Below are 25,300 nucleotides of genomic sequence, written 5' to 3'. Positions count from 1 at the left end.
AATAGTGCATTGAACAACTATTAAGAGACTTTCACTTATTTAACAGTTTTTTTCAACATTTCTTTTTCAGCACTAACCTGCTGGAAAGTGTTACATAAGATCTTTTTAATCTTCTCTCATCAATAAAAACCCCTTATGTTTGCTTTAATCTTAAATTATGGCACCCAAATCCCTCTGATGTAGTTTCCAGAGGTCTATGCAATGTGTTCACATTTAGCATCGTAGATTCATAACAAAAACATCTGTTAGAAGGAAAATCACAGAACGGAAAGCTTTAAGAAAATGTTTTTATTAAATATCTGTATGTATGAAAATAACATTACACACAGCTATGCGTTCTCACAACAGCAACAATGTTTAACCTCAGCCTTGGACTTTCTCTAACTCGAAAGTAAACAGACTTTGAAAATATGAAACGGAGGGGGGAGGCATGGTGAAATTCAGTCAAAATAGTTGTAAGCTTAAATCACACACAAAAAAAGAAAATGCAACTTCAGATGGAAAAAATGTTGCAGTAACAATACTAGGAAATAGAAATAATATCCTGCATCTTCATAACGGAAGAGCATCATGTTTAGTTGTGTGGAGCTTCTCTGCAGAATGAATTTCTACCACAATGGTCTATTTCCTCTGTGGATACATTTTTTACGCTGATCTTGCTCAGGTTTAGCAGGAACAGAGAATAATGAACCAGCAAAGAGGTAAAAAAACAAAACTATGACACAAGAGTTCCTTTTCTGACTGAAACAAATCTGAAAACAGGAATGCTTTAGAAAATAGTGATGCAAATGTTAAGTCCAGAGGATCCTCAATGCAATCCAGAAGTTATTTTGTTTTTGCATAGAAAGCAAATCAAACTTGTTGGGGGTTTAACACAGTTCTGCCAAAGCAGCACATCATCATTTGATTAAACATGTGTTTGCCTGCAATCATCTAATCCTATGAGAATTGTTTTCCTCCGTTACTAAAAAAAAACAATCCACACAGAATCTTGGAAAGGCTGGTGACAAACTTCCACATTCGCTGGCTCTTCATTGGTCTAAAAGGCCTTTCATCCAACTGTGATCAAGTTTCTTGAGTCTCCTGAGTTCCCTAACCTCTTCTTTTGTTAAGGCGGGGGCAGCGCACCCCGATTCCCCTGACGGCATGTGTTCTGGTCTTGAGATTCTGGATTCCATTTCCCCATCGGAATCCTCTTCCTCTTTCTCGCTTTCCATTTCCTCCTCCTTCTCTTTGTTTTGTTCACTGACACAGAGAACACACGGGGGGGAAAAAGCGTTGGCGTGACTCAGCATTATTGCAAACAAAAACAACACACCCTCATTTTCCCATGTGCATACTTTTAGCTCTCGGAATGCTGAATCATGTATGTTTTTCAACTTGTAGATCTGCAGTGTTTAATGAGGCTTCAAATTATGCACAAAAACAGATTTATATTTATGACATGACATTTAAGAATTGATGCTTTATTGGTTTGCAACTGACCTTGGCTTATTGACGGAGATGAGCAGAGACTGAACAAACATGGAGCAGAGGAAGCTGGCAGAGGGCAGCACATGAGCCGGCATCTGGAGCAGCTGTGGTAAAGACACATTAGATCCCTAAAACATGCAAGTAGGTCTATGGAAACGGTTCAGTCGCAGAGTTAAACTACCAACCTCGTCGATGCCAGCAGAGCTCGAAGGCTGACGTATTGGCTCCACAGACAGCCTGCTCTCCGCCTGTGGATTTTCCAGCTGATCCCGATGTTTCCCCAGCAACAGGTGGAAGGGCGTCATGGCAACATCGTCACTGACCACAAGCTTAAAAATCAAAAATAATAGAGTTAAAAAAGTCAGTGAATATCAACAAACATCAAAGGAAACATGACATAAATGTTTAGGTTTATTATTATTATATAACTAAAGTCAGACAAACAGGTCATGCATAAATGTTTTATCCTTATTTTTCAGATCAGAACAACAGAAGCAGCATGAATGGTTGGCCCCGTTTTTAGGAAAACTTGATAACTTTGTGCTGGTTCATGAATCGAGCACAGTGAGATGCAGTTTGGCAGCTATGAGCCTTTGTACTTGCTCCAAAAACAGCCGTTCTCCAAGTTAAACAAGCATAACGTTTGATTTTTCTTGGAATAGAGCTTCAGTCTTTCTAAAATTTAAAAGGAAAATATGGAAAAAATGAAAGAGCTAAACTGTACCATCCTGGCTCCTTTCAGGCCAAATGTCTGAAGCCCAATGAGACAGAAAAGATCAACCTTACCTGTTTGCTCGAAGCCGTCAGCTTGTCCTCCTCTGCTTTGGTGATGAACGTCAGCAGGTCCTGCAGAGAAGAGTCAACAAATCACAACAAGCAACAAAAAGGACTGAATTGTGCATCAGTGAGGACTCATCTTGTTTTATAAAGTATTTATCCTCAACCTTTCCACTAATGAAAAATATGGTACCTTAAAAAAAAAAACTTTACAGTTATTGTACTTTTCAAACATTTGTACATTTTTGTGATTTGCCGGGAGCAACACAGTAATGTTGAAGCTTCATTCAGCGATTCCTATCCATGTCCCCATCACCTTTTTATCAGTTCAACAAAACTGCCAAACATTTCCTGAGATTTACTCAAGCGTCTGGGCTGCTTTCTGAAAATCACAGAAAGTTTTGGTGTGTGTGATACACACACAGTGAGTGTGTCTTTACCATAGATTGAGTGAGGAAGTAAAGATGTGAGCAGTTTAGCCACTGGCTAGCTTCATCGCAGCTCTCCAGCATCACTTCTCTCGGGACAAAGACGGCATGAGTCACCCTCCCTGAGCACAAAGCCTTATGGGAAAAAAGTGGCCGTGGCTCGCCGGGCTTGAACACAAACACTGAAAAACAAAGAACACAAAAAATAAAAACCAAATAAGAAAATATATTCGATAAGCTTCAGTTAAGTTTTTTAAATAATGGACTGAGGTGAAATTTTGAGTCAACGCTTTAACACCCCAAATAACTGAAAACAACAAATTTCATTTTTTTTGAAACAACAAAATTAGTTTTAGAATCAAGTCTCTTGATTTTTATATAGTTTACCTTGTGGAGCTAAATAACCTATTACTATTATATTTATTTTTGCAATACTTGAATATATATATGTATATGGTTTAAAAAAAGGATTTACGTTTGTTTCATTTGAAATTTCAATTTAAGAGTCAAACTTACAGTCTGTGGATCCAGCTTCAAAACAGAAGGCAGCCATGTTTTCAGAGAGCGGGTCGGCTAGCAGCAGGCTGACGTCCATAGAAGTGACCCACTCCACTGACAAAGAAAAACACAACCCTCAAACGTTTGCTTGCTTCAATTTACCTTAAACAGACATTTAAATAAAGTTTTTGTTCATAGAGTAAACTTCTAGTTTTAATTGATGGGATTAAAAATAAGTTTTGTTTTATTTACTTTTTCTTAGCAGGATGCTATATTCCTAAGTATAAGAGTGACATTTACAGCTTCCAAATATATCAACTCTTTGCATTAAGACTGTTGGTTTTTGTGCATCTCTTTCATTTAAAATGTCATCCAGATTTAGCAATGAAGCTGCTTTTATACAAAAAATTATTTTCTTACATTCACTAAACCTCAAAGTTCAGCTTCATGTTTGTCATTCATTTCCATCCATGTGGATGGTTTACAGAGATAAAAATAAGACGTGACCCAAACACCTGATGAACCCATGAGAAGTCTTACAGGAGCAGGTGAGGAGGTTCCAACAGCAGAGCAGCTTGCTGGTCGTGGCTCCCAGCAGATACTTGGAACAGCTTAGTCGACCAAAACAAAGATCCCTAAAGGGGGGGGAAAAAAAAGTCTCTTCTCTCTTCCTTTGACTAAAATTATCACAAGAGCCGCTTTAACCAACCAGTTCCCCCACATGACACACATGTTTATATTTTAAAAGGTTCAAGTGATATCAGCAGGGGTTGAACAATCATAATGCAGAAACTTTGTTTTTTAGGGAAGAGACTGAAATGTTCTTGTTTTTAATATTTAAAATCAACTCAGTCATAAAAAAATATCAAATGATCTGAATTAAGTCCAACTAAAAATAACATTTCTGGAATGCACAAATATATGTGGAGTGAGGTGCAAGAAGAAATGTGACCTCTTCATAGCTTTTAAATGGCTGATCATTTTAGTACTCTATTCTTCTCATTGTTAAACTATTTTTTTAATTTCAGTTAAAGATCTCAAAAATGTTGCTTCCATTCAGAGTAATCCATGTTGATTTCCTGTGAATCGTCTCTTTTGCCTATACAGTGACTTGCTTTGTACTACATATACTAAAATGTAATTGACTATTTTTTTTTCTTTCAAAACGTTTTGCAGAAACTAGAAGCAAAGATTTTGTCCTCGGTGACCTAGAAGCTCTTTGTGAGCAGCTTGCCAACATTTCTGAGAGCGGAGCAACATTGTGAAAGGGCAGCGTGTGCTGGGCTGGCCTCCAGGCAGGACTTCTTTGGCTCAGCTGGTCTGCTGTGAGAAACTAAGCTCTGGGCTTCAGTTCCAAAAGGTTACCTAAATATTTAGAAAAAACGTTAATGTCTCTCGAAGCCATTAACTGCAAACAGCTGATGTTAAAAACTGTTAAATGTGATTTACCAGTCTCATGTAAAGAGATTTTTTTTCTTATTTGAGTCCCGGTTTAAGTTTTCAATCCACAAATATGTGATTTTACGCAGGCAGTTTACAAATAATACCAACAAAATGAATTCAGAATGTTTGATTGTTCAGAATATCTGCAGTGTGTAAGTATTTAGTATGGATACTTGCCTGGTTTCTATCTAAATGTGAACATGATCATTCTGATCAAGACAGAAGTAAAGGCTAGAAGCCAGAGTCAACCACCAAGCTAACAAAAACCAAGGATCAACAGATCAGTTAAAAGCTCATGGTAGGTCAGTCAATCATATTTCCACAAAAGTCAAAGCGATTTTAAAAACCAAGATTTATAGAGAAAGGCATAAAATATGCTGACTTCCAATGTTTTTACTTGGTGAGTTGTTTGTTTTCAATAGGACACTTCAAATTAAAGTCTTAAAATAAGCTGGTTCATGTGCAAAACTTAACTATGATAAAGTTTTGTTCAGCTTTTGTGGCAACTTCTCCAATTCCAATCAAACTCACTTTACTTGACCTAAAACACATGAAATCTTAATTTTATTTATTTAATTTGGTTTATTTTTTACCTTGTTTCAGTGCTGGGAGAGTCAGGTTTGTCTTTTCTTACACAGTTCAAATATTCTTCAGTTAAAATTGAAGGTTTAATACAACAAGTAGGGTAAAGGTCTGGGCTGGGTAGAGGCCAGATCATGTGTTAAAATTGAAGCGTCGTGCTCAATGAGTCCTGATGTTGTTCCTCTGGAATGAATATGTTTGTGCCACCAAGGAAAGAAACTAGTCTACATGCAGAAGAACTTGCTCTGCCGGAAATTTTAAGCTAAATCCAGATACTGCAACATGTTATCTTGGAAATTCAAGGATTGATATACTTTTTCCAAATAAACATCAAAATAAACTGTTAAAAGTGAAATTATCTCCCCGATTTAGGATAACTTCTGGAATGTTGATTTAATCTAAATAAAATCCAAAATGTGCTCAATCATTTAACACTTTACATACAGCTTAGCGATGAAAGATGGGAGGATTTAGACTGTGTGGGTGTTTGTGTGTCCGAACAAGCACGGACCTGACGGCGCCCGGCGGCTGGGAGAGAGTCGTCAGGAGCTCCCACGAGGCAGGAGTCCACACAGTCACAACCTCCTGGAAGCCCACGGCCAGCAGAGAGCTGTCGGCTGAGAAGCAGCAGCACTCGGGTACCAGGCTGTGATAGGCCCCGAGAAAATCACAGGACCAGGACGGGCCTTCGTCTGGTGACACAACCCAAAGGAAAGGGGGGCAAGAGACAGACATCAGGAGAGCTGGATTACTGAGAAACCAGGCTTAATTTGGCTAAGACCTGTTTTCAGTTGAGGCTGACACGAACAAGAACAATAGATTCCCCTCCAGTGACTTCAGATGATAAACATGCAAAGTCATTAAACTCTGAACAAAGGCAAACAGCATCAATCAACATTAGTAAGATTAGAAAATATATAAAAAAAAAAAAAAAAAACTTCACATACATCATTTGCTCTGTTGTTTTGACATGTCTTCAGTCACACACACAGCCTGAAAAAAATTCTAAAAGGTTCTCACTTTGAGTCCTTTATTTTTTTCCTTTGGTGATCAACCTTTCCATAATTGTAATATTTTTCAACATTTTCAGGATAGTTCTGAGAAGTTAATGTCCTGCCCACAGCGGGCCGTGAATCTAAGAAACTCTGATTGGAGTTACGCGACCAACAACTCGACACAATTAAAGCTTATGTTTTGCCTTTTAAAATAAAATAAACTTTATAAAGCCCTTTTCATACAAAATTTACATAATAAAAACCTTTCTTAACTTAAAAACCACAACCAAAACACAGACCTTCATAAAAAAGTTTAAACACACAAAACAAAACCTTAAAAAAAGTTGCGTAATAATAAGATAAAAATTTGCATTCTAATTTGCATACTAAATTGAACAGAAACACAAATATTATTCAGTGTTTTTACAAACTAATTTTATCTTTTTTTGCTAGTCAGGTAGGATCTAAAAATAGAGTGCTCGCATTGCCTTAATAGACAATCAGATGATCTTTTGTGGATGACAACTAAGTCACCAACTAGTCCCTGTGAGCGATAATCCTGCATGAATGTTATAAAGACAACCTGCAGCAGTGTAGCAAGGCTTCTGGTCCACCGTTGGCTTCCTGCTTACCTTCTGTGTGGGCTGGTGCAGCCAGCTGCCAGGCTTTGAAGTGTCCATCTCTGCTAGTGGAGACCAACATGGTGGTCTGGCCGTCTGACACGTGGGGAAAGCACAAGGCTGTAATCTGCGCCTCGTGGGGGGCCGAGATAGTTGTGTTCAGCACAAAACTGGAATAAAAAAAGAGGAAAAAAGAAAACTCATGTTGAATTTAACAGATTAACAAAATAAGGGCTCTGTAAAAAAAAATGCATACCTCTGCTTTTGATCATCAAGTGCCCACAGCTTCAAGTTAAGCTCCAGCTCAGGGGCTTTCTGTTTTCTTTCTTCTACTGTGGCAAGCCAGCTGCCAGAGGCATCAAATGCTGCCATAACCACTTCAAACTGCTCCAGGCCGGATTCATGAATGTACTCCTGCTGTACTATGTCCAGCTGTGCAGAAGACACAATGAAGAACATCACAAAGAGAGCTGCACAGCAACACTTTCAGCAGGAGACTTCAGAGTGTTTAAAAGCATCCAATAGGTGCCATCCTTTCTTACATTGTACAATAGTTTGTCTCTTTGTAGAGAGTAAAACTGAAGGTGCCCTGGTTTTCCATTCAACACCAGAGCTTTGCTTCGAGGCTCAATCATCAAGTCTGTCCTGATACGGTCACCTGCAAAGAGACAAAAGTTAAGAAAGTCTTTATACACATGAAACTTTTGAATGGTTGCTTTATTTCAAGCAATTTAAAAAAAAAAACAAGGGTAAAAAAAAAAGCTCATAAAATGATCAAATCTATTTGAGATATTAGTTTATGCATTGATCAGAAAACCGATAAAAGAAAATGATGCTATCTTCTTGACGTTATAACTGCTCCTAATCATAAACAGCCATATTTGCAGCTGCATATACAGTACACACACATCTCACATTGAATCCATCAAAGTCCGACACCGACTATATTTGTTTCGATTGAAAAATGGTTCCCAGTGGCCTTTGAATGATGATTATGCTGTTTTTAGCTGAAATCAAAAAACCTGTCGTTTTTTTAAGACATATTTTCTGCAGAGCGACAGGAGTTCATCAGATATTCACCTCTGGGTTGTGGACTGTTGGTGCAGAAGTTAGCCCCGGCTAATTTCCCATTAACCCTTTGTTTATACTCTCCCCCTCTAACTTATAGCGCCCAAACTAATGGGGGGAAAAAATAAAAAATGGCAACGTTATCAGAGCAATCCAGCCGCACAGCTATGAGCCAAATGAAGACGTTAATGGATCTCTTTGTCTGCGAGTACATGCATCTGTGTTGGAGCGGAGAAGGAAGCCATAGGTCCATCCATGGCAGTTGATGCGTCAAAAACGTGAGATTTTTCAAACTTTGGATTTTGACGGCCCCCTGATCCATCACGATTTAAACAAAGAGATACTCAGAAACGCAGTTTTAATCTTAAAATTTTTTATACATGTCCTCCCTAATGCGAAAAATTATTCAAGAACATGTTAAAAACACCAAAAAACCTAATTTTTATTAGAATGGGTCTTTAAAAAAATAAAAACTGTTAATAGGGTTTGATTAGTTACTTGAAAGGGAGTGGGAAGAACTAAAATAATCGTGAAAACATCTTTCCTACTTCAGAACAAATCACATGTACTTTTTAATACAGTTTTTCAAAAACCCAGCCTCTGTTTTAATTTCTGTAACTATTTATACATAATGAAAGTTGATTTAGCTTACTTTTTTGTACTTTAAGAGCGATCAGTGAATGGATTCAGCTGAAACAGTGGTAGATAAGCAGATTACTCTTGTATTAGAGGTATTAAAGGTCGTTCATGAGATATAGTGTGTTTAGTGTTTGTGAGCCTATACACCACGTTTATGATGGTACCGTGCTGATTCCACCTACAGACTGTACTCACCTTTGACCAGCCCTTGAATGACTGCCGACACTTTAACACAGCTCTGGATGATTGTGATTTCTGGCCGAGACACAGAGAGAAATCAACACAAACGTTCATAAAAAAACAAGTACAAAAATGCTGTTTTCTAAAAAGATTGGATATTACTGTCTATCAAAACTGGTATCAGATCTGTGACATGTACACCATTTGAATGAACTCTTACTGTTGTCACTGTGTGATGTACAAAACAGAGCTCCATCCGGGGAGACTGAAATGTGTGTGATGGCTCCACCCAGGCGGGGTAGGAAGTCTCGCTGGCTCTCCTGGTTGTAGCGCCACTGAACCAGTACTGACTCCACACCTCCACTCAGCAGGTTGGTGCCTGATTTCAAAAACAGCAGGTGTAGGTACCATAATCATTCAGCCTGCAACAACCATTCGGGGGTCCTTCAACTAGAGCTGACGTCACATTATGTGATTGGCTGTCCGTTGGTCCGATGACGTGTCAGATATTGAACAAATGACTATACTACCACAGAAGAAGATATTATGCGGTCCGTTGTAAACAAACCGAACTCCGACACAGAGCGACATTATCTTCTGAACGTGCTTTTATTATTATTATTATGATTATTATTAAGTGGATTTGCAGTTGAATGGACTGCGGTCCAAACCCTTCTCCAGACCGCACAATATAACAAAGCACCTTCCCTGCCTGCAAACAAACACGAAGCTACGAGACTCCAGCTGCTCTGATCAGAGATACGGTTCTCTAGCGTGGAGCGCCAGGTTCATTCTAACAGCCACAGATCTTTTTAGAAAGTGGGTTGTGGCAAAATCTTTCTATAAACACTACAAGAACACAACTTGAGAGGGAAAATAACTTTGGGTTACAAAAGGAAACGTGAAATGAAAATATGTATAGCCCGAGCAGATCTCCAAGCTTTGTAGTTTGTCCAAGTAGGGTTGCCGTAGTGTGTCATTATCCTCAGTCGAAAGGACCCCAAGCAGTTATTGCAGGCTGAATGGTTATGATACCTTCCCAGGTACCGTACTTATATAAATGCAGGATACATTTCTGTTCAAGTCCCAGCTCTGAGCTGATGCTGTCAACTAGAAGCTATATACAACTAATATATGATTATTGTAATAATAATCACCAAACTCTGCACATAAATCTGATTTTGTGCTTATCAGATGCTATAATAACAGCATACCTTCTGGAGTAAATCGCAGGGAGCTCACTGCACTGTGATGCCAGTGCAGTGTGGAGTATGTGTACTCCTTCCTGTGGTTAAAGTTTCTCCTGAAAGGAAGACAGCAGAGTCCAAAAATCAAATGAGAATTTACAATCAGATTTGTTTGAAAAACTGTTGTCAAAACTCAATCATATCAAATATGCAAAGTTAACGGCTTCAAAGCATTTAAAGACACACTCCAATGTAAATGCTGTTTTTAACATGTTCTTGTGGAAGTTTTTATTCATAAGAAAATTAAGCATAAAATTGCATTTTTGAGTTTTCTTTATTCAAATCGTTGTGAATGCCAAAAATGCCGTTTGAGAAAAGCGTGTAGGTGTGACGTAGAAGCGACAACGCCAAGCCACAAGCTTACTGCTCCGCTCCATTCTGATGCACTTGCAGACAAATAGATCCATGTACGTCTTTGTTTTCCTGGTCTGGTATCTGACTCAAAACTGTACAGCTGAATAACTCCAATATTTTTCACCATTTGTGTTGCACCCCTAATGTTAGGTTAGGGTTGTGAGGGTCTGTAAGCTAGCGGGATAGCATGTAGGCAAATGGATGATGGGAAAGGGGCGGGTTTACTCCACGCCAGCAGTCCCGCAAACAACTCTTGGCGCTCAGCAGAAACTATGTCCTAGACACGGGTTCTTTTGTTTTGGCTAAAAACGGCAAAATTATAATTAAAAGACCACTGGGAACACTAAACCTCCATCAAAAGAGGATCCTACAGGTGAGTGGGAAGGAATTTTACCATTTGTAAACATGGAAAACAACCCCTGTCATATGACTTACCACAGGCGGATCTTGCCATCTTCATGCCCTGATGCAATACAGTCCTCTGTTGGGTGGCAGGTAATGCATGTGAATGTGTTCTTGCCTCCTTTCTGGTTATCTTTTTTGAGAAAAAAACTATAGATCCACAGACAAACTCATGATTCATAAAGTCGATATTCACTTTAATAAATCATATTTAATTAAAGTTATTCTGTTTGCTGATTCCAAAGCTCACCTGTATGATTTTTGCTTCTTAAAGAAGTAAACTTCCAGCTGCAGAGGTTTTGCTGAGACTATGTATTGTCCCTGCAAAAGTAACAGTTTATGATCACAAGCACACACATGAAGGAAGACGGAAAAAAAGAAAAAAAAAAAATCAAGATCAACGCTACTTATTAGATCACATTCAAGGGCAACATAGCAACTAGAATATTCTAAAAAAAAAAAAAAAAAAACGTGGGTGAAACATCTAAATATTCTCACCTCTCTACCAAAGGCGCTGGCTGCTGGGTTGGAACTGATGTTGCTGAGCACAGCAGAGAGCTCTTTGGCCTCCACCAGCTGCTCTCCACACTGTGGCAGATGTACTGCAACCAGCTGGAATAACTCTGTACACACACACACATGCAGATGAACAGTCCATACATAAATAAAACAGCACCAGATGTTTACCCTGTTACTTTTAGCCCACTTTCTTCTTCTCTATCCTACAGGTTTTAGTTAGTGAGGCTTCTGATTCAAGTTGAAACAAAATACAAATTATGAGAAAACATTTGGGGAAATGACTTGAAAATGTGTAAAATTGTTATTTGAAAAAGAAATCAAACATTTCATCCTTTTTAAGCATAAAATCTTAGTCCTTACATCGCAGAACCATCCAGAGCACATGACATCACAACAAAGCAACAACAAAAGCATGTTTCCACATACCAGAATTGGTGTCCGTGTGCATGGGGGTGATAATAAAGATGACACCTTCATGTTTTGCAGATGCATAGATTCCATAAATGGGGTATCCAATAGAATAAGTCTGAAACGAATCACAAAATTGTCACATATTTTCAAGCTAAGCAATTTTTTATTTAGAAAAGGTAAAAGTAAAAAGTAAACATTCAAAATTCGTTTTAGACTAATCAGAATTCGTGCTACAATTAAAGATACATTTAAAACAGTGCAGTTATCCACTCATAAGAGAATCAGCAAGATGCTCAACTTACCCTAATGAGAATGCCGTCTGTGAAGTCCCAAAGTCTGACAGTGCCATCTAGCGAGCAGGAGTAAGCCTGCAGCAGAAATTAAAGAAAAGAAAAAAAGACTACATTATTTTAAAAAGTCAATTTAAATTGAATCATTTATGTGTTGGCTTGGACAAATAAAAAAACACATCTCTCTCGTGCAATCAAAAATGTCAGGAGCCTAGCATGAGCTTAAAAATATTAAATTCAGCATTAACATTTTAATCTTTTTGACTATTGTCAGAATGTTGAATCATTTTTCCTAAAGTTGAAAGGTGTCGCAACTCATTAATGTCTACATTATAATTTTAGTACATCCTCTACTGACAACTGGTACCTATTCCTAAAGCTACTTATTCAACAGAAAAAAAGAATCTTTGTAAGTTGTTAAGAATTATTTATTGCGGGGTCTAGATTCTTTTGTTTGTTTAGTTAATTCTTTTGTCTTTTTCAGACAACATTTTTATTTTTATTTCAATGCTTTACTTATTTCTTTGTTTATTTATCATTCTTAGATCATTAAATAATTGTAAGCATCTTCCATTTGCACATGTGCAAATCAAAAGTTTGAACTCAATACACTGGAAACCTCTATTTCACATGTGTGTGTAGTGGGGAACTCAAAATCCTCACCAATAGTCAAACCTACATAAATAAAAATGGGTTGAGACATTTATTTGTATTTATTTAATTTTCCCAAAAACAAAACAACACAACATGCATTTTCTGTGTTTGACAAGGCAAAAGAAAACATAATTTTTGCCCCAATTCCTAAATTCATAAAGTCTTTAGTACAATTTTTTCCCTTAAAACAATAGACAAAAAATAAATAATCAGGTAGATACACCAAAGAAATGTGATCCTTTAGTTTAAACACAAAATATAATTGTAAAATATAGACAAAACCAACAATTCTTATTGTTCATATATTTAGAATGTTTTAAAAGTAAAAATATGTTCATTGATTTAGCCTATTGGTTTTGTTTTGGAAGATTATTTCATCACCTGATAACTCTGTATAAAACATTTCTCTTGGTACAAAACATCAAAAACTCACAACTCCACCATAATGCCTTCAACTTCAGCCTCAACTGACTTCATAAAGCGCAAAGTGATTGTGTTTTGTACCTGCAGATGGTTGGACGGTCTGAGGAGGACACCTGTGACCAAGTCGGTGTGTCCTTGCAACGCGTGTAAGCATTCCTCTGTTGCAGTGCTGAATACCTTCACACTCTCTCCAGAGGCGCACAACAGGAACCTGCAACAACAAATTTCCCGATAACCCCGGCACGACTGTTTACTTCATCACTTCATTTAATCTGACTTATTCGTTAATTAAGGATAACGATACAGTAGTATGTTTGTCAACACCGAGTTCCCGAATGAAACGGCTCCTGTTAGCAGCTAGCGCAGGCTTTAGCTTCGTAGCTATTTCAACCGGCGGAAGCAGTCATACGCTTCTTCAAGCAACGGTACACATTATGTTACTTTAAGTGCACACTAACCTCGAGTCAGTGCTTAAAGCGGGCTCCCTGAAGTTGATTTTACTGCCACCTTTGTGAACCACGCGGACGTCCCCGTGTTCAACCATGTTTTTGTCCCACTCAACTTTCACCTTTGATCGTTGACACTTCACCGCATTAGTCTATTTAGTTTTGCATTTCTGCCCCCTGCTGGACGGGAGTAGTACTGTAAAAATCACTCTTGATATGGAATGAAAAAGTGGTAAAAAATATAACACGCTGCGAAAAAAATTAAAAATTTTACGATAAAAAAGTCCAAAAGCACACAAACTATTTAAAAACCTAAACATTTTATCTAAGTGGCACATAATGTGCCACACCGGATACACTTTCTTTAGTGTTGTTGCTATACACAAAAATACAAGTGTGATAATCTGTGCGTTTTTACTAATTAAAATGATTATTGATAATATACAGATGACAACTGAAAAATTTGTCTTACAAGATTTACGACACGATCAGCGTTTTTCACTGTACTGGATTTTTTGAATTTACCTAATACAGGTAGTAGTAGGTAAATCCTACCCCCCTACCCCCTCTATAAAATAGTTTTCAAAACAAAATATATATATATTAATTGAAAAAAGTATTACATGATTGAAAAAAAAGTTTCAAAAAATGTGTTTTTTATTTAGGCATAATTATTCTCAGAAAAGAATACTTGTCTAATATATATACATTCACACATAAATATATAAAATACTAAATGAAGAGTAAAACCAACTGGTAATGACTGTATTTACTCAGACTTTGAATATTTCTATTTACAGACAAAAACCTATACAAGAAAATCTGAAAGTTGTTCTTTTTAGAAGATACTAAAATAAAATGTCAAACAAAAGAGAAAATTCCTCTTCCTTTTAACCAACAGCATAAAGTGTTGCTAGAAATGTATTTTTTAAATGAATTACAACTTTCCAAAAGCAATGTTGTAGAAAGTTCATAATCTTTCTCTGAGACTATGAATTGCCCCAAATCCACATGTTAAAGTAGCTTGATGCCAGCAGCCCATTGTGGCCAAATATGGTTATTGCTTTTATTTTGTATTAAAAGTATTAAGTATGTTAGAGTCAAATGATTTTAGAATTTGTTTTATTAGTTATTTTTTTAGTAACAGTAACCTCAACAAAACGTAGTTTATTTAAGTGTCCTACAAGCATAGGCTACTTACTGTATACTAAAAGTGAGGCTGTGTATTTGAAGTTTATTTTTACTATCTATAAATAGTAAACTTAAAATGTTTCAAATGCAGTCTGAAGTATTCAGTTATACTTCCTACAATACATTAACATGGTTTATAGTAGGCTATACTTGTGCTTATGCCTATAGGCCTACCTATACTACTCAATAAGGCTTTACTTAATAAATAACATGTTCAACTCAACTGTCCTACTTTTTGCTCGGGGTTAGTAAATGCAACACGTTACTTCCTATATCTGTTAATAGAATATTATGTTCTGACAAATTCCTGTCAAAGTGATCTGGATTTTTAAAGCAGGAGGACGCCTAAAGTGACAAATGTAAGGTGAAGTTTAGGATTGTTTACGTTGTTTACTGTTGCGGCTTTTTCTTTACCGAACACGCGGCGCTGCCGGAAGGGGGCGGGGCCTCTGACAGGTGGAGGCTGTCTTTGCGGATAAGTGAGGTTTCTTCCTGAACTAGAGCACATAACAAACACCAGTCTAACGGTAAAGCAGCGCGGGTAACAAAGACACGGTCCACTTTTCCGGCATTGAGAGGTTTCGTCTTACATGTAAGAAGAAGAGAGGTTTCCATCTTGTTTCTCCTTTTAATGATCAGAAGCTCCGCAGCATGAGCCAGTGGAAGCAGATCCAGCAGCTGGAGATGAGGCTTCTGGAGCACGTGGACTACTTATATGATGATAATTTCCCCATGGACATCCGGCAGGGGCTGGCCAGCTGGATCGAGTCCCAGGACTGGTAAGTTTTATTTAATTATTTAATTATTAATTATAAACAAACAAGCCATAGTTTCCATATTCAAGAGGCGTATAGTTGTTAAAAAGTTGTAAAGCAAGCACCACATGAGGAGTACGTTCAGAGATCAGTGAGGTAAGGGTTAATACGAAAACAAAATAGTTCCATTCTCTTAAGAAATGCAATATTAAGCTATCAAATCAATCAGTTAATTCTATTTTTTTAAAGTAAAATAGATTTTCTGTCAGTTTTTAATAAGAATGTAGGATTTTTATAAGTATTTTGGTTCATAAAGTCAAAATATGAAAAACTAATCGATAATTCATCAGAATGGAAAATCAAATTGTGATCTTTTTAAATAAAAAGTTAAAAAGAATAAAAAGTTTACATTTGCCCTGATACATTAAGCTTACATTCAGTTCAGTTCTTTTAACTTTCTGTAAATTTGTATTTTGATGTTTTTTGTAAAGCACCTTGAATTATCTTGACACAAAATGTGCTACACAAATAAACCTACCTTGCCTTAAAATCAAGCAGATACAAGAATGGGACACCAGTTCATTGAGGTTTATAGAAACATGAGAAACTGACAACGAACCCTATAACTGAAAATAAAAACTGTGGAAAAAGCAGAAGAATACATGTTTTCTTTTCAATGTAAATTAAAAATCCTCTTTGTCTCTGAACTTTATTTCCCATATAGAAACAAAAATATTTAAGGTCAAATCATTTCTTAAGGTTGTCTTTTTAAATGATCTTAATCTTAATTATTTAGCATTACTTGAGTTCAGAAAACAACAAGATTTTATAAAGAGCTTTCATCCTTTTTAAGTTTTATTCTCTTAGACACTTTAGTTGTTTCTCACCTTTGTTTTTTGCTGTTGATGCTGTGTTATCTCCATGACAACCGATGCTCCAATATGATAAAAAAAAAAAAAAAACTTTTAAAACCGCATGTTGGTCGGATGAATAACCCAGCAGTTACTCAGAAGCTCAGCAAGTTACAATGGTGTGTTTGGTTGAAAAATGTATTATAAATAAAATATATTATGAAATTGTAATACATTATATTTCCTGGAGATTCTTAGATAATGAGTTGGAAATAAAACACTAAAAACACCATGGAGTAAGACTTTAGCAAAAACAAAGAATACATAAATAGAGTCCAACGAGTTTACAAGTGATGAACAAAACAGGGAGAACTCTTTTCACGCAGGAAAAAACAGTAACCTAGAAAAAATTGCCCACAAAAAAGGTCACCCTTTGAAGCTCTTCTAGACTTTGCCTGTCTGTGTTTTGTTTTCAGTTATCGCCGTTGCTCACTGCAAGAAATATGGACTGTTTTTTTCAAGAAAAGATCGAAAAAGCTTATTTGACCCCTTTTTCTGCCCCCATGTACAACAAGAAAATGTGATAACTACGGTGTTTCTTTCTGCTTGGTCCCACTGTTGCCTGTTCCACGACTTTCCCCTAAACAAATTAAAGATTGTTCTTTGTACATAATTTAAATAATTGCTATACTATTAAATGTAAAGGGCACCAGATGGGCAGCCCAAGTCAAAATAAACCAGGCAAAGCTTAATAGTGATTAATCCAAATAGAGCAGAGGTCACCAACGCCGCCACTCGGCCACTTAAAGCGCCTGCAAGGCCATCTCTAAAAAGGTCATAGATCACGATGTAATTCAATAAGCTCAAAATGTTGCTCAAGATGTTACATTTTCATTCATCAAGTTTTCAAAAACGTATTTTGACAAAAAGATTTATGATTTCCTTGGCTCAAAAAATGTTACGAGCGATTTTTTTTTTTGTACCACCAATACAAGTGTCCCTCCTGATTTTCAAATGTTTGAGTAGATAAATAGAAATAATTCAATGTTTCATGTTTATACAGGTTTTTCTTGTCAATTCTGTTGATCATTGATTATAATTGCAGAAAATAATTACTATTGATATGTGACCACTAGTTATTACTATACTAGTCTGTGTTTTTGCTTTTTGGGAAATTTTCAGTAAACAGGTCCTGTGTAGCCCTTTGTATTACTCAGACCCCAGAAATTAACCCTCATCCTCAAAAAGGTTGCTGATCCCTGCTATAGAGGATGCTTTCTTCTGTTTTCCCCAGCATCACTTTGATTATTTTTCATCCCTTCCCTTCCAGCTGGATCTTTTTTTAAAGCTGCTGCCTTGTCTTTTTAGGGACACAGCCGTCAACGATGAGTCGATGGCGGGGGTGCTGCTCACCAACCTGCTGTCCCAGTTGGAGAAGCTGCGCTCCCAGGAGCAAAACTTCCTGCAGAGGCACAACATGAAAATCATACAACAGCAGCTGCAGGTGCTCGCCCTTTCATCTGTTTTTCAGGAATAGCCGCATACGGCAGATGTTAAAAACACAGCCAGACAGCTTACTTCCTGTTTTTAACTGCATTCTGGAGCCTGGTTGTTTAACTGTAGGCTCATAAAATGCACACAAAACAAAACAAAGCACAACATTGATGCGAAAACTAAACTGAAAACAAAAGAAAACACATGCTTTGAAATAGTCTTAGAGTGCAATTGGCAGAATGTGATGAAGATTCTCCACATGCTCACATGATGGCTAATCGTGTGGGTTGATCAAGCATCACATCAGTAGAAAGGTTCAATCCCACATCAAACTTCCTTCCAGTATTTGCTATAGTCACTAAAAAAACCCACAAGCAGAAGCAGGTCTTTGTGCTAAAAGTGAAAGGGCAAGAAAACGGTGTAACGCCCTCTAGAATGAGACATTAAAGGAGGGTTTCTCCTCTATCTTTATCATCTACCTGGGAGATGTTTCAAATCAAGTCAACACAAAACCACAGAGAGATGAGCCTAATCTTCTGCCAAATTTTACGTTTACTTGTTCCATCTTGAGTTTTAGTCAATGGAAAAAAAAAAACACTTTAAAAAGTGCTGATCTAGCAACTTTGGATCCTCCGGATGTGCAGTTGTGCTCTGAGCAGTGCTCACAAACACGACCACGTTTCTTCTTGAAAAGATTGGTAGCTCTGCAGAAAGTGGCAGTGGAGCTCACACCACTTGCTTCCTGTGCCTCTAATGTACTTTCTGGAGTTGAAGCAAACACCTCTCAGAGGAAGCAGTTACACCTCTGCGGTAGTCAATAGTTTGTGGCTGACTTCTGTTATGTGTGAGTGAAGTTTGCTTTATTCATATATTGTAGCCTTTTCCTTTCTCACTGTAATCCCAGAATATCTTTAAGGGGAAAGCCCTCACTGAGCATATTTTACTTGATCTTTGATCAAGAGATACTTGTGGCACTAAAACTGCATCAGGAAGAGGCAAAAAAAAAAAGAAGTAGATAAACCCGCCAGCAGCACTGCTGTCATTTTTAGCGAAAGTGTAGGTGTGTTTGGCTTTCCGGTAACGCTGATGAACATGTCACTCATGGAGGCGAGTGAAAGTTTCCCTCATCCCTCAGCAGAAATTTCCATCTTAATTGGCATCACTTCATTTCTGTGTTGTTGTCATTTCCAGGGTGGCTCTAACGCACATGTGTCAAACTCAAGGCCCGCGGGTCAAATGTGGCCCGCTATGTCATTTTATGTAGCCCGCGAGAGCAGAAAAGTTTTTAATTTCTTAAAAAAAAATTAAAAAATTGGTGTGTATTTATTCATATCTAGGGGGAATTTGACTTGATATATCGGATTGAAATATTAGGACTTAAACACTGTCTGTATAACCTAACCGGACAGAATCAAATTCAAAAGGATTTATGCTAGAGTAACACGCAAACATATGTTTTCTATGCAACTGCAATTCTCATTTAAAAAGTTATTTGAAAAAATAATGAGTTATTTAACATTAAGGAGTAGTTACATTTATTTTTCATTACATTTAGTTACATGTATAAGTTATATCTGGCCCTTTGAGGACAGCCACTATGCTGATGTGGCCCTCGGTGAAAATGAGTTTGACACCCCTAGGGGGAAAGTCTGTGTGGCTGCTGTCAAAGAGCTGTGGGTAAAAACAAGATGACCCCCTCACTCCCACCTACAATTCTATATTTGTTAGTCTAAAAGCCCTAAATAAACATGTTTGTGGAGTTTGTGTTGTTCATCAGCCTCTGGAGTTAAAAAAAAAATCACTGTTTTTAGAACAATTAAAATTTTTGAAGCCTGAGTGAAAGTAATGGACAAAATAACGATTAGCTTCCCCTTTTTTGAAGGGGTGGGGCTAGGTGAAATGAACTGTGATGACTTGGTATGAGGTTTTTCCTTGAAGGGTGTTTTTCTCGCATCCAAAGTGTCACAAAACGGCGGCATAGCAAATCTAGCAGTTGACAGGGTAAAAAAGGATTGACTATGGAGAATTTTTCAGTAACAATACCTGAAAAGCAAAGTTTGGACCTTTTAAGACCTTCATCTTCTTTTGATCTATTTTTAAAGCATTCCCAGTGGTCTTTTAATTATGATCATGCGGTTTTGAGGCTAAATAATGGGACACTGTTTCTGCAGAGCAGCAGTAGTTCATCAGAAATCTGCCTCCGAGTTGTGGGCGGGACTTTTGCCATGGAGCAACCCCTCCCCCCTTCCCTTCCCTAGTGCTGGGAGCTCGGAGCAGGGAGTTTGTGACCCAACCAGCATCTTTTCCACATTACAAATACAATCTTTTTTAAAAACTACCTTTTATTCAACTGCTTCTGATTCACAGCTATGTAAATATAGAAATATATAGAAATGCAATTTCGAGCTTCAATTTTTTAATAAGTGTCCTCCAACATCAGAAAAATGCCACAAGAACATGTTAGTATCACCAAAAACACAATTTTCACCAGAGTGGGTCTTTAATGCAAAGAAAATATAAGACCTTTGCTTAAATTGTGACCCTTAAAAATGCCTTTTGCGTAAATAACACCTCAGAACCAAAAATCTGCTGATTTTCTTTAATTAAAACTGCAAAATTGTTATTTTAAACTCTCAAAATCAATTCTGCACATTTTAGACTTTTTATAAAATGGGTTATGTTGCAACAGTACCCACCATAACCTGTCCCGTTGTTTACTTTTTCACCATAGCATTGGGCTCTCACTGATAGATGCCAATCTCTGCCGTAAAGCTTTGCAGCTTCCCAAAAGAAGGATTAGTTTGATTGGTCCACAGTTATTTTGGGGAAGTAACCTACCCTTCAGTGGTAACAAAATAGCTGTGCAGTGTGCACACACAAACAAATGTGAAACATTACCTTTTGGATCAGATGAACTACATCTCCTTATGCATGGCTGAGATCATTGTAGAAGCTGAAAACGTATGACTCCTCTGCAGTTCAGAGCTCAAGACTATTCCTAGAAAAGTCAGTTTGGTACAAAATAGACATCATTTCTACATGTTAAATACTCCCAAACTACTGTATATTGTATTTGTAAATAGAAACAGTTAAACTCTTAGAGAATTATCTTCTTTTCTGAGGCTTTTTCTAGTTTGAACATCTGTCTTTATGCACATATATGTGTATGTTTTTTCCAGCTGAAGTACACAGCCAACCCTGCAGTCATGGCCAGAGTTATTGCCACCTGCCTAAAAGAAGAGCAACGCATTCTCTCCAGCGCCTGCATGCAGGAACAGGTTTGTTGCATCGGTTTGTGGTGCACTGCACAATCTACAACTATTCTTGAGAATGATAATTTGAAAAAATAATTTGAATTTGAATTAAAGTAGAAAAGGACTATAGGAAAAGTACTTTCTTTGAATACTTTGCAGTTTAATCAGAATCAGAATCAGAATCAGAAATACTTTATTGATCCCACACGTGGGAAATTTGTTCGTTACCATAACAACAGACAGGAAAAAAGACTAAGAATAATATAAATAAAATAAAAAACAAGAACAAGGAAAATGTTTTATAATTTAAAGAGCTATTTACAAAACAGTGCAGGTAAAGAGATGTGCCAAAGAAATGTGCAAAATAAAGAAAAAGAGAAAAAAAATGTGCAAAGGTTATCTTCTGCATTGTGAGTTATTGAACAGGTTTATAGTATTGGGCAGGAAGGATTTCTGGTACCGGGCAGTTTTGAGCGGAGCTGTCTGAGCCTTCTAGAGAAGGAGCTCCGCTGTTTATCCAGAACAGGGTGGAGAGGATGCTCTGGGTTGTCCATGATGGATAAGATCTTGTTTAGTGACCTCCTCTCCATCACTGCTTCAAAAGTTTCCTGTTTTTAACATACATGTTGTACTTATTGAACTTGAAAAAATTATTCAATTTGAGAAATAACGTAAATTAAGTGTAGTACTCTCAAGTGCGTGTGCTGTCATAGCAGACTAGATGACAAAGATGATCTTTCAAATAAAGAAATATTTACATTTTGTTTTTATATCCACAAAAATGCGTCAATTAAAAATGTGTAAACACACAAAACCCTGTAGACCAAGGCAATTGACTCACACAGATGAAGCATAAATCAGAGTTGGACATCTTTAAAAAATCCAGAACTAAAACACTGACTAGTGAAGGTGTTTCTAACAGGGTCCACTGGAAAAATCACTGCACAACTCTGTGGCATTTGAGCGACAAAAGAACATGGACAACAGAGTGACAATCATCAGAGGCAGTGTCCAGGTAATCAGGCACCTTAACCATTCAAACACATCATCATACATGCAGAACTTAAAACTTTTCTTTTTGCAGCTGATGGACCAGGCTGTGAAATACATTGAAGACATGCAGGATGACTTTGACTTTCGCTACAAAACCCTACAGTCTCGTGGTGAGCTCAATCTACTTATGATATTTTTTTAAAGGAAAGAAAAAATGCACCCTGTATATTGGCTGAAATCCATCTCAATGTGTGCTTTTATTCTGTCTAAGTTTATGTAAATCTGCCCTATTTATATGCTTTTTCTTTTTATATAGAAATGGCTCCGTAGACTAAAGTAGCTCTTAAGGCACAGCATCCTCTAATGTATTTAATTCACTACAAGCTAACCCTATGGGCAGATATCACATTGGGGACCCTTCTCAGGGATTTGCAGATGATTTGAAAATTTGGAGTGGAATTGTCAGAAATCAGCCCATAGATGAATGCTACTGCCTCATGTCCAAAGGGAACTCTAAGCAAACAAATGCAGTCCTAAACAAGAAAAGAATTGAAGTCAATCAATTTAGAGCAATAGATGAACTTCCAGTTATTACTTAACTTGGCATGAATGGAAGAGAAACGGACAAAAGGCATAAAAGGGAGGATTTGGCACCAAGCTAAGAAAACCTATGATAATGCAGCAAATGCAGATGTTAATGAAGAAAACATTCTAGTTAGTACTAAAGCTTAAGTCAGAGATAAGATGAACTAAAACCAAAGTTGACCCAAGACAAGAGTTCAAAACAGGAAAAAAGACACACACTGTAAGCTATTTTTGTAATTTTACTGCCTGTGGTTTTGACAGTAAGGTTCTATAAATTATTTTACACTTACCCGGGATTGTGTTTTAGATTAACAGTCTTACTGTAAAAACACAGATGTGTTTGATGGTTGCAGCTCATTAATGGAAATATTGCCATATTGTACATTTCCAGGGAGACAATTTTACTGAATTTCTGGTTTTCTTCCTTTAAAAATGTAAATGATCAAAATGTATTTTTAATAAAAGTACAGTAATATTCATATCTGTTATATGATGTGTTAAGTACAATTAAAAAATAAGTCAAAAGCATCTTGTGAAACAAATCAAAACTGAATAAAATACTTCATTTTGAAATTATTTTAACATCAAAAATCTTTTCTTTTTTTTCGTGTGAGAATTCTTCTGTTAGGCTTAGTTTAGAACAAAGTATGACTAAGACATTTCCAAAATTAGTTTTTTTATTGGGGAAAACTATTGATCAAATAGAAAAAAGGATTGGATTACATGGGAAATGGGATCAGTTAATGAACCACCAAAGTTTGTAGTTCTGGTGTCGGAAATATCAGCGGTAACCCTTAGATTATTCAATAAAAGGGATGTATTAAGTCAAGCTGTTTGGTTCAACATGGAACAGCACTTACCGCTGATTGAATTCCAACATGGACGCCACATTCGGTTGAAGAGAATCAACTTTCCTTTATATATTTAATTTTCTATGCTCACTATCTAGTTCTCTTGTCACTGGACCTGCACAAAAATACAAATTAGAAAGTTTGATGACAAATGACTAAACCATCTGATTGTGTTTTTTTGACAGATTATGGCAAGTTACTGTATAACTGAGTCTGACCTTGTTTGTTCCTCTTGTTTGTCTTAGAATCATCAGATAGGAACTCTGACATGATGAAACAGGAAGTAACTAGACTACAGGAAATGCTTAACAGGCTTGATTTTAAGAGGAAGGTATGCAGTTGTTGCATTTTTTCAGTGTATGTTTGCAAACCGAGAACGACATGTCAGAAAGCGTCAACATCATGACACATTTCTCCCTTTTCAGGAGGTGCTGTCAAAGATGGACGTGTTGCTCAAAGAAATCGATGACCTGATGACCTCTCAGCTCAACCCTGAGCTGCAAGACTGGAAGCGGAGGCAGCAAATTGCGGCCATAGGAGGTCCTCTTCTTACCGGCTTGGAGCAGCTCCAAAGCTGGTAATGATTTTTAACAACTGTGGTGTGAAAGTTACAGATTTGCCCATGAACCATAGTAACCAACAGCAGTTGGTCATCTTGATAACTCAAAAAGGACAGATGGGATTTACATTTATCTTAAATGAAATCTCACGAAAAACCAAATCCTTCAAATCAAATGTTTCTTGTTTCTTATTATAACAACAGTCATGTTTTTTCCAGGTTTTAATTCAGATTAACAATACATTAGATGGAGATGGTGCAAATTATTGCATTGTACAATAATTTAACAAATGATGGCCAAGAACAAACCACATGCACACTCAACTTAATAGTACCACCAATAGTAGTAGCACTAATAGCTAACATGTAGCCAAAAGAGTAGGAATGACTTGGAAGTAGCTGAATGTCCAAGATTTTAAGCCACACAATGATGAGCATCAGCAAAGAGGATTAACACCAAATTCCTCCAGTCTTTTAACCAGGTGGCCAACTTTAAGAAACGTCTAGCATCTGAAACGTTGAACCTTGTAATTTTCACACCTAGTTATGTTCAACTACATAATTTACCAATTTAAAGTGCAAACTTTTTTTTTAGTAATTATCTTGTTATTCTGTTTTTTTTGTTGTTTTTTACTGTTTTAATAAAAAACGATAGAACAATCATTTCTTGTCCACTGAAATATGCAACAATAAAGGGGTATCAACATTTCTTGACTGGTTTTACTAGTAATATTTTCTAAGAAGAACAATCTGTATAGTTATTGCTCGGTGTCGAGAAGTTGTTATTACCTTAGTCTCTTTGCATCATCTGAATCACCCCGCCAGCAAGGCCAAGTGGGTCCTATATGGCTTAAAAGTGGGCAGAAAATGTGGGCCCTTAATAGGTTTGTCCACAGTTTCTGTGGTGGCACCACTTGTGTTTGCCCACATTGGCCTTTGTTCACTGAGTGCCCACTTCAGCCTATGTGGGCAAACACAAGTGGTGCCACCACAGAAACTGTGGACAAACCTATTAAGGGCCCACATTTTCTGCCCACTTTTAAACCATATGGGACCCACCTGACCTTGCTGACTGGGCAGTATTTTGATTTTTAGCATATTTACTCAAACACACACTTTCTGGTCTTTTTTATTTTCTTTTTATATACAATATATTGACATTAGTAAATACTCTCAATAATAGTTCTGTAAGGTGTGGAGGTGAAACGATGAAGAGAAATATTATTTGTTCTGTTCTAGTTTTTCTCTATTAGGTGAAATAAACATCTAGGATTCTTATACATAACTGCTTTATAATTTGAAGTGTCCGTTTTTTTCC

General features: G+C 37.0%; 2 protein-coding genes across 3 annotated transcripts in view; one reads left to right on the top strand and one right to left on the bottom strand.

Annotated features, from left to right (window-relative positions):
• Positions 1 to 273: 273 nt before the first annotated feature.
• Positions 274 to 15,343, bottom strand: wdr75 (WD repeat domain 75). Of its 2 annotated transcripts, none has more exons than XM_078939425.1 (21): positions 15,231 to 15,343; positions 13,085 to 13,214; positions 11,939 to 12,004; positions 11,652 to 11,751; positions 11,205 to 11,329; positions 10,957 to 11,027; positions 10,740 to 10,856; positions 9,918 to 10,006; positions 8,924 to 9,082; positions 8,719 to 8,778; positions 7,359 to 7,474; positions 7,073 to 7,248; positions 6,829 to 6,986; positions 5,713 to 5,893; positions 3,717 to 3,811; positions 3,195 to 3,290; positions 2,691 to 2,860; positions 2,260 to 2,319; positions 1,659 to 1,802; positions 1,486 to 1,577; positions 274 to 1,245 (listed from the first exon to the last, which is right to left on the bottom strand). In XM_078939425.1, coding segments are annotated over exons 1-21 (2,421 nt in total). In that variant the 5' UTR covers positions 15,233 to 15,343; the 3' UTR covers positions 274 to 1,031. The 2 variants fall into 2 exon arrangements, with proteins under 2 accessions (XP_078795551.1, XP_004081724.1); XM_004081676.5 differs by lacking the exon at positions 15,231 to 15,343 and adding an exon at positions 13,462 to 13,657.
• Positions 15,286 to 25,300, top strand: part of stat4 (signal transducer and activator of transcription 4) — a 40,540-nt gene continuing 30,525 nt past the window's right edge. The window contains exons 1-7 of the mRNA XM_011489603.4: positions 15,286 to 15,419; positions 17,615 to 17,750; positions 20,920 to 21,018; positions 21,917 to 22,009; positions 22,079 to 22,157; positions 23,669 to 23,754; positions 23,849 to 24,000. Of these exons, the coding sequence (XP_011487905.2) occupies positions 15,292 to 15,419; positions 17,615 to 17,750; positions 20,920 to 21,018; positions 21,917 to 22,009; positions 22,079 to 22,157; positions 23,669 to 23,754; positions 23,849 to 24,000 (773 nt within the window). The 5' untranslated portion in view covers positions 15,286 to 15,291. The remainder of the gene's footprint in view (positions 15,420 to 17,614; positions 17,751 to 20,919; positions 21,019 to 21,916; positions 22,010 to 22,078; positions 22,158 to 23,668; positions 23,755 to 23,848; positions 24,001 to 25,300) is intronic.

The sequence above is a fragment of the Oryzias latipes genome, chromosome 21, assembly GCF_053564925.1.
Source record: "Oryzias latipes strain Hd-rR chromosome 21, Olatipes_Hd-rR_3.1".
Classification (NCBI taxonomy): Eukaryota; Metazoa; Chordata; class Actinopteri; order Beloniformes; family Adrianichthyidae; genus Oryzias; species Oryzias latipes.
Note: the sequence above shows the minus strand (reverse complement) of the source record. Positions and strands in the feature narration are given on the sequence as shown.